The sequence below is a fragment of the Castanea sativa genome, chromosome 1 (assembly GCF_040712315.1).
Source record: "Castanea sativa cultivar Marrone di Chiusa Pesio chromosome 1, ASM4071231v1".
NCBI classification, from domain to species: domain Eukaryota; kingdom Viridiplantae; phylum Streptophyta; class Magnoliopsida; order Fagales; family Fagaceae; genus Castanea; species Castanea sativa.
The window spans coordinates 79,859,895-79,869,750 of record NC_134013.1 but is presented as its reverse complement, the minus strand read 5'-3'; the positions used below and the strand labels follow the sequence as shown (position 1 = coordinate 79,869,750).

The 9,856-nt window shown below is 34.3% G+C and overlaps 1 protein-coding gene across 1 annotated transcript; it reads right to left on the bottom strand.

Moving 5' to 3' along the window:
• Window positions 1–9,493: 9,493 nt before the first annotated feature.
• On the bottom strand, window positions 9,494–9,856 carry LOC142635152 (uncharacterized). The gene has a single exon (XM_075809359.1). It carries the CDS (start codon window positions 9,854–9,856, stop codon window positions 9,494–9,496), a length of 363 nt encoding a protein of 120 aa, XP_075665474.1.

Genomic DNA, 9,856 nt, shown 5'->3' with positions numbered 1-9,856 from the left:
GTTTGAAATGTGTATTTTGCTTTATAAATAAGGAGAGAGTGAGAAACACATTCTATATCAACTTTTATTCTACAATATTCCTCCAAACTTTTTTTTTCTCATTCCTTGAGTTGAATAATTATAATGGTTATATGTGTACAATTTATAATTGTTGCTTCTTAGGATGAATCCATTACTAACAAAGTTTTATAATAATTATGCATGGTTTTAAAAACCGAATTGAGAGCCAAACCGTTTTTTTTTTTTTCCAAAATTCCCAGTTCAACCCAATTTTTGACCAGTTTTTCCTGATTTTTGACCAGTTTTCACTAGTATTAGGGGTTTTTACCGAACCAGACTGGCTCCCGGTTCCCGGTTGAACAGGTCAAACTGGCCGGTCCGATCCGTTTTTAAAACAATGCAATTATGCTATAGTATATGTACAACATTCTCTAAAACTATTTTATATAAAACATTACAACATCATCTATGTATCACACGAGCAACTTACTAGTTAAATACAATAGCTAATTATTTTTTCCTTCCATTGACCCACCTAATTGATGTAGCAGATTGTTAGTGGTAGATAAAAAAGTGATGTTAGTAATAAACCAAAATGAGAACTAATAAAAACTTATTATCTCAACTGTTATAAAAAATGTTGCCAAGTTTTTTTAGAATTACTAATCTCTTAAAGGGCTTCAAAAAAATTTACTTTTCAAGTGTTTTTTTTTAATAATAATTTTTTGGTTTTTTTCTCCACAATCCTCTCCTTCTCCTTATGGCTTAACCAGCCTTTCTCTCTTTACAACTTTCTTTTCCTGAAATTTTTTCAATAAAATTTATTCTTTTAAAGCTTTTGTGGGGGACATAGACCAATCTTCAAAAAGCCAAATCAAAGTAATAATTTTCCAAATTGTTTTCTCAATGGCCATAAGAAAGAATCCTAGAGAGAAAATGCAAGAGAGAGTGAGAAACAACTGTTGGAAATGGGCATTTTAACGCTATTTGTTGATTTTTTATAATCGGATAAATAACTAGAAGTCAAAAATGAAACTTTGTTTTTTTTACTTTTTTGACTTTTTTTTTTTTTTTCTGAGTATAAATTTTATTTATGAATATCAGTGTACAAAAGAAAAGAGGGCCTAGAATTATCTCTCTCCACAGCCTCAGTAACTAGGAGAGGGACCCTAAGGATGAGAACTGGCCTTACCCAATTAACAAAAGTCACCCATTGGGCTAAAAAATGAGTTGGAACATTGCCCTCTCTATATGTAAAAAATAAAAAATAAAAAAGGAATCAGCATCAAAACACTTTACAAAATCCAAAATATCTGCAATCACCTCAGTAATACTCTAGTGAGGTTTCATTCCTGCATTACTCAATGGATCTATCACATTCCAAGCATCACCTTCCACAATGATTTTAGAAAATCCATTTTCAATGGCTCTCTTAATGGCACAAAGTGCTGCCTTTGCTTCACCCTCCAGAGGGCTTTATTTAAGTTTTACTCTTAAACATTAACCCAACTTATTAATATAAACATACCAAATCAAATAAAGCAGTAAAGAATATGAGATAGTGATTTAATTACAAACGGGATGGAACTAGGTGGGGACCAAGGGGGCCCGGGCCCCTAGACTCAAGGGAATATATATATTACAATTTTATATTTGGACTCCTTATTTCAAAAAATTTAGGTCCTTATCTTATCATTTTACATTGATTTTATTATAATAGTATTTGTCAACCTCAAAATATACTCACATTAGTTTGTTTATTATTGTAAAAAAATATATTTGTGTTATGATAACTATGTAAATTTATACAATTACTTTAAAACAAATGTATTTTTTGCAAATTCACACAATTACTATAATACAAATATATTGTTGTACAATGATATATAGACTGATATGAGTATATTTTGAGATTAATTGAGAAAATTTACACAATTATTGTAGCTATGCAAATGAATGTTCTAGAAATTATTTGAATTGAGGGTAATGATTATTGGTTGACGAGGAGAGTAATGATTTGAGATAATAATAAAAAATCAATAAAGAAATAGTACTATGGTGAAATGTAGTATAAAATAAATAATCTGATGTGAGGTATTTTGAAAAGTAAGTATATAAATAAAACAAAATTAAAGTAGACTATTAAGTTATTATGTTAATATAGGCACAAAATTTTGAATGAACTTATGTAAATACTTTAATGTAGTAAGAAACAATGGCGTTTCGTATTTTTGTCTTTGTTAGTAAATGATTGCGTTATAATGTATTATGAAAAAATGATTTTGTGTATTTGCCTTCATTGATAGTTTATCTATACTATTATTTAAAAGGCTTCCTCTGTTTGAGATCCTCAATTTAGATGCCTAAAATACCCTCAAATTCATCGTTTCTAAGGCTTAAACCATAGGTTTAGACATATAAAATTAGTAATTTAAAAACTCCTAATTTTTAGCTAAATAAAAAAAAAAAACAGTTTTTTCTCTCATCTCCACATTTCTCTCTCACGTTACTTATCAAATACTAATACAACTTCTTCTTTTGAAAAAAATATATAATTTTTTTTTCCCCACAAACATACCATTTTTTATTAGTAAATTGTTTTTTTCCCACCTCTGTGTAAACCCCAAAAAAAAAAAAAAAATAGTCTCATCGCACACTTAGGCTAGTTAATATCCAATAGATACTTATTTGAAATTTCATCATTTTTATTTTACTTATGCTCTACCCTCCTGGCTCGAAATCCCAAGTCCATCACTTACAGAGTTGAAAATCAAATAAAAACTTCTTTGCAAATGTTTTGCTTGTCTTCCGGCCCAGGGGTGGCAGTACTTGAAGGCCAGGGTGGTCACAGGACCACCTTAACCTGAATTTTTTTTTTATATATATAATAATTTAAAATTTTATATGTCTACTTAAAAAAAATTTGGGAACACCTTCAGTTTTTTTTTATACTGATAAAATTAAATTTTGTTCCATAATTTGTTTTACTTAACAATATATTGGGGCTTTCAAGCAAAAAGAAGCCCCCAAAAAAAAAAATTTGAACTAAAATCTGAAAAAAAAAAAAAAAAAATTTATTACATAGCAAGCCCAAATGCCTAATAGACCCCAGGAAAAAAGCTCAAGAGCAATCTCTTTTATTAGATTATGCAATTTATACTTCTTAAGGAACACTATAAGAAAAATTCCTAAAACCGCTACTATTCCGGCCGCAGCAATTTCCTACCGCAGCTATCTCAGAACCTTTAGAATTTTTATCCTTATTAAATGATCTCTTCCAATAACACCAAGAATGGCAAGAAATCTCCCCCGAAGAATTGACTGCAGTGAAACTTACTAGATTTGGACTGTGGTTTCAATCTCCAAATACTCACATTGGGATTGAAAGATGAGTGGACTAAATACTGGGTATTACTATCAAGCACTTGGTATGGGTTCTTTAATGATCTTTGTTTTATCATGGGGATGCAAAATAAGGCATGAGATTAAGAACAAAATCCAGAGAGAGAAAGGTTTGGATGCTTAAAAAAATGCTCTCCTGGCTGTGTGAGAAAAATCTATTGGTTGGGTGCTTTACTTCTTTGTAGTTTGTACTTAACATTCGGCTGGGCGCTTAATCAAGAATGCTCTCTCCACTTTTCAAAATACGGCTCAGAGTAACAGAGCCAAACTCTCTTATTGCTGCACGAAAAATGGTGGAGCAAAGCTTATAACACATTAACACAAAATCCCTTTCTGCCAAAAAAAGGCTTAACACGATGCTCTTTTTGTGAATGAGCTTATACAAATGTGACTAGGAAGACTCAGGAAAACCCAATCTTGCCTCTCTAAAGCATCAGAAAAACAAAGCTCTGCTCAAGGATGGAGCTAGAATTTGGAGTTAGAATGTTAGCTTTATTGTTGGCTGTGTACAGCAATTTCAACCTCTAACTCTGCTACTACTTAATTACTGAGTTTTTTTTTTTTTTTTTGTAGGTAAGAACAAAATTATTTTTGTTTAGAATTTTTCAAAGGGCAGGGTTGTTTATTTTGGATAAAATTGGTTAATTGAACTTAATTTTTTTAATTTTACTATTGGTAATTTTTGTAGTTGAGCTATATTTTTTGGATGTATATTTTGATTTAGATTTTAGATCTAATTTTGTTTTAAGATCACTAAAATAAGGAAAATACTAGAGCTACAAGCATTTTTATAAAAAAGAACTGATGTGATAAGTGGTTACTGGTAAGTAAAAAAATAATATAAATGGTAGGCCTATATGCGAACCAATAAGAATTTGCTACTAAAACAGTTTGTAAAAATGTTGTAAAAAAGTTTGTGAGTATAGCATTTCTCTTAAAATAATCAACGATATTTTTTAAAGAAAACAAAATGTAATTTTATAAAACAAATTTACTAAAATTAGTACACACATATATAATAATATTAAAAAAAATAAAAGGGGAGAGGGGGGCTCTGTCCCTTGCTCTGCCTATGTGTAAATTACACTTTGTTTGTGCAAGGCCAAAACACAACAGGGTCCGTTGGTTAAGCATTTTGGGAGCTTAAAAACATGGTTTTAAAACCCAAACCTTCATTTCACAACTGCAACACCTCATAACTTTTGTTCAAACGCTCATTTTAAACCCAAAACACTATTTTGCAATAGTTTATCCGAATGCACCCTTAAAAACACAATTTCTAGCTCAAGCGATATTCTTTAGGGGGAAAATTCTTAAGCCTAACAATACTGAACCCTCAAATCTCAATCCTTGAACACCTTAGTCGAGGCCACACAGTATATCAAGCTTGACTCAAACTCTGTTATACGTATATTTTGGGACAACAAATTACCCAAGCCTACATTCCACACCAATGGTCAAAGCAAGCCACAAGGTTTTGGTTTGGTTCAGATCTTGGTTATAAAACTAATTAGGCCAATACACAGAGGGAAAGAAAATAAGAAAGAAGAGAGACAAGCCCAGGCCATGAGGCCTCGCTCAAAGCCACACACAGCCCCGCGTGAGAGGCTGTGTTATGACATGAGAAGCAAAGAAGTGAGTTCAACAAAAATCCAACGGTAAAATGCATGGCAGAATTGCTGAAATTTCCGTGTTGAGAGCCGAAACAATTCAAAGAGAACTCAGCCAAAGCTTGCATTTGAAACAAGCATCAAGTTCAAAGCGGTCGGCCAATTCTTCTCTCACAAGGTGAACCAAGCTCACTGAAGGCAAAAAAGAAGCAAGGAGCCATGGGAAGAGAATCAGGAGCAGTGGATTGGAGGGCAAAAAGGAGTGATTCTACGTCAGTTTGGATTCATCAAAAGTAAGAGCAACAACATCAGCCATTGCAAAAATATGTCATTTTAACACATCAAAAAGCTTACTCTATTATTTTAGTACGTCATTTTATAATACACCAAACATCACATGTTCTATTATTCAATTTCATACATTAAAATAATATATCAAATACAATAAAATAATATTTACTTAAAACACATTCCAATTCAAAACAATAAAAATTTTACAAATTGTGAACAATAGGTCAAAGAGGAGAAAAAGTATAATAAAAAATTTTAAAAAATTACTATTTGTGATTAGTATCGTTCCAAATTTAGAACGGTATTGTTCACCCATGCTAAAAGTTTTAAAATTTGAAACATGTGATGTTTTTCATATTTGGTGTGCTAAATGTCAAATATTTGGCATTTGACACGCTTAATACTAACGCTCAAGGGAGCTTGGAACTCTTGCAAGACTAATGGACTCGTGTTGGTGTCATGTGTAATTGAAGGAACTCGTAAAGAAAAAGAATACCATCTACGCAACAAAACAACACTTTCCTATCTCTTCAAATTTGCGGTTTTGTTAAAAAGAAATTTTATTTTATTTTAAGTAAGAGTTGACCGTTGTGGTGGGCCTTTTTGTTACTTTTAGGTAGGGGTGGCAAAATTTGACACGACACGAAATTAGCAAGTTATGAGTTGAGGCTTAACGGGTTCGTGTCATATTTGGGTTGACACGACTAACCCGTTTAATAAATGGATTGGGTTAGTGTTGAACACATAGAGTCCGTTTGGATAGAACTTATTGCTGAAAACTGAAAACTGAAAACTGAAAATACTGTACAAAAATAATTTTTTAATGTGTAAAAATTACTGTTCATCCCAAAAATCATTGTTCATGGCCAATGAACAGTAACATATGCGCGTGGAAGAAAAAAAAAACGTGGACGCAGCTGGAAAACGCTGCATCCAAACGTATTCATAGAACCTGTTTGACCCGTCTGACCCGTTTAATTAAATGATATTTTAGCAATATACTCTTCAAACTCTAGGTATATAAACTTATTAGTTGTTGTGATTTATTTTCTTTGACATATTGTGATTGATTATTTGTGATATTGGGATATGCTTTAATTTTGAATGATTAGTTGTGATGCAGTTACTCGTTAGTTTTGAATTTTATATTAAAAATATTTATTTGTTTGTTTTTTCATTAATTTTTATTTTTCATTTTGATAAAATCTGATAAACAGGTCGACACGACTGACCCGTTTAATAAATGGGTCGTGTTAGGGTTGAGAAATCTTGACCCGTTTAATAAACAGGTCGGGTTAGTGTTGACCTATGTAGTCGAATACTCATGACTTGACACGACACGAACCCGACACGCGAACACGAATTGCCACCCCTACTTTTAGGCTGGGTTGTCTCCTGCCATGTCATGGCCCACTGATTTTGGGTAGGGGAGTCGGGATTAGCTTGGCTGCAACACACTCTAGGCCAACTTGTGCACAAGCTATGAACATTCTACTGTGACCTTGGATGCGTACCCACAGCAGATGATGTTGTTACAAAAGAGTTACGATAGGCAAATGCAATATAGCGAAAATAAGAAGAATAAGCTTGCTGTCAGCCAAAGACAAAAAAACTTAACCAAATGCATAAAAAAAGGGGTAATGTAGTGATATAAATATGGCAGAAAAGAATTAATAACAACAGTAAAAGACAAGAAAATAATATTAATGCTTAATCAATAAGAAATAAAAGGAAAATGATTAGTTTGTCATGCTTGGTTTCTCAACGGAGTCAATTCCAGGAAGGGAACCACTCTTCAATGTGGGTAACCTCACAAGGAAGTCCTTTCGCAGAAATTACCCACTTTGAGAGAATGGGCCTAGATGGCTTTATCCTTGAATTCCTTAATCCCTACGAGAGAGAGAGAGAGAGAGAGAGAGAGAGAGAGAGAGAGAGAGAGAGAGAGAGAGAGAGAGAGAGAGAGAGAGAGAAGGAAATAGCTTATTTGTCTATGCCTACTAACACACTCTCTATCTTTCTCTCTTTTTCTTCTCTATTTTTCTTTCGTGTTTTTCGCTCGTGTTTTTCTTTCTTTTTCTCTATTTTTTCCTTCGTTACTTCTGTTCTGCCACCTATTGCCCCCACTGTGCACAGCAAAGACCCTTTTTATACTGCCTGCTGTGACCGGTTTTTACTGTTTTACCCCTTAATTGCTTTTGCCTTGGTATAGGCGTTCTTCCCAGACCACCCAGTGATCTGTCGGTTGCCCAACCATCACTACTTACCTGTGCTGGTTGTGCCCCATTCCATTCCTAGACAAAAGAGTTTTATTTTTTTTTTTACTCTCCGTGGCATTCCCATCCGAATAAGGGTGAACATTCTCTCTCACTAACCTTATAGCATGGACCAAGTGAATCCATCTCATCTTTTCCTCTTTTGAGTGGTATGTCATCCCAGCAGGACATTTTTCCCAAAAGAGTTTGAGCAGGATCATCAGAATAGACTTTCCCCTTCTCCCCACCACCAAACCATACCCTCTCTTACCTCTAATCCATGGCCCACCACTCCTATATTGGCTGGGTACAAATTGGTGGTGTCTGAGCCCTATGTGTGCTCCACTTTCATGTGCATCCATGGCTTGTCTGCCACTCATGCATTTGTCATGACTTGGTGGCTCGTCTGGCCTTTGCTACGCATTCTGCTATTCATTCTTGACTTCTTGTGGCATGAATAAGTCATTGGGTTTCCTTTCTTTATACCTTGCTTTTTCCTTGGGTTGGGTCTTGCTTGGGCATGGGCCTTTCCTTCTTCATTTCAACCTTTATTTTTTGTGTGGGTCGGCTGGCACCTTTGCCACACCGCCCCATTATTTCTACTATGTTGTCATTTGACTTGTGCCTGTCGAGCGTTCTTTTGGGACTGCTGTACACTTTTCCTCCATTTGGTTCCAATAGCCCAGCACTATTGTTGGGCTTAATGCTTACACTGTCTTGGGCTTCGTTAGCCCATTCCATTCCTTTGGGGCTTCCTTGACCCAATTTTATTTCTTTGGGCGTCCTTGACCCAATTTTATTTCTTTGGGCATCCTCAGCCCGTTTCATTTTCTTGGGCATCCCTAGCCCATTCCAATCCTTCCTTCCCATGGGCTTTTGCTAAGTCTTTTGGGCTTCCCCTCCCCAGCCCAAATTACCATATTCTTTACTTTGGGTTTTATAGGCTTTTCCACAATTTCCATTTACTTAGATCCTTCATTTGGGCTCCTCCGGCCTATTTTTGTTTGCTTTCCATTTCTCATAAAACCCATGAGTTTACTTACTACTTCTTTCATCGGGCTCCTTTGAGCCCATTTTGCTTTCCTTGAGGCCCTTTTACCATTCGGCGGGCCTATAAATCATTATTCCTGCCATATGGGTTGGATAGTTTCCTTCTCAATTTGCTAAGTCTTTCTTCTTTATCCCATCCCATGTTGTTGGGCTTCTTCCTATTATTAGGCCTTCTTGCCAAAGTGAGCATCAACAACCGTTGAAGTTGCAAGTAAATTTTGTTGTGTTTGACACAATACTGAAAAGATAAAGACCAACACATGGGGTAAAGAATAGGAACCATTTATGAAATTTATTCATAAATCTTTTAATCAAAATATATTTATAGATATAAAAAATATAATTTCATTAAAGTTTTCTATCATTATTGTTTAGTATTTGTTTAGATATTTTTACGGTTAAATGAAGTTGTATTTTTTTTTAAGAAAGAAATGAAATTGTATTAATTGTATTGTTTTATCTATTAAACTTTATAATTACTAATAAAATGTTTAACTCTAAAAAGATAAATAAAAAAATAATTAATTAATAATTAATCAATTTCTCACTTCAAATTATCGCATACAATTAACACACTGAACTAACCCAAATAGAAATATCATTATAAACAAGGAATTATATCAGATATAAATCTCAATGCCGCAAAATCAAGAACCAAAGCATCTTCCTCACTATCGAAACCACTGATACAAATCAGCTGAACTTTTTCTCACAAAAGTTCTCCACTTGCGCCGGCCAGCCGAAACTTCTGTAAACTGATTCAGCTACCATGTCTCTCTATGTTCTCTTTTTGCGGCAAAAGAATGGGCTTTCATTGTTGTAATGAACAAGTAACTATCCCAGATACCAGAAAGAATTTGTATAATTTTAATTTTCTATACAAAATCATCACTTTCCTGACTCAGTTCTCCGCTGTTCTTCATGATCACGAATAAGAGCAGCAAACCTCGACGTAAAACTAGTAACCAAAGCGTCTTCGTCGTTATCGAAACCACCATCAAAATTAAGCGCGTAACTCCGCGGATCATACTGAAACCTGTTCTTCTCTTTCTTGTTCTTGTTAATGCCGAATCGGCTGAACTTTCTCATAAAAGTATTCCACTTCAGTCCAGCCAATACTTCTGTAACCTGCTTAGTGTGTTCTCTTTTTTGCAGCAAAGTATGTTTGCTTTCATTGTCGTTGCTTTGCTTCTGTCTGAAGTCAAAAAGCCGAAAACAGCTACACCCTGATCCAGAAGCGGAATCGGCCAT

What these genes read in the sequence shown, in the direction of transcription:
- LOC142635152 (XM_075809359.1), bottom strand. Translation starts at nt 9,856, where the DNA reads ATGGCCGATTCCGCTTCTGGATCAGGGTGTAGCTGTTTTCGGCTTTTT.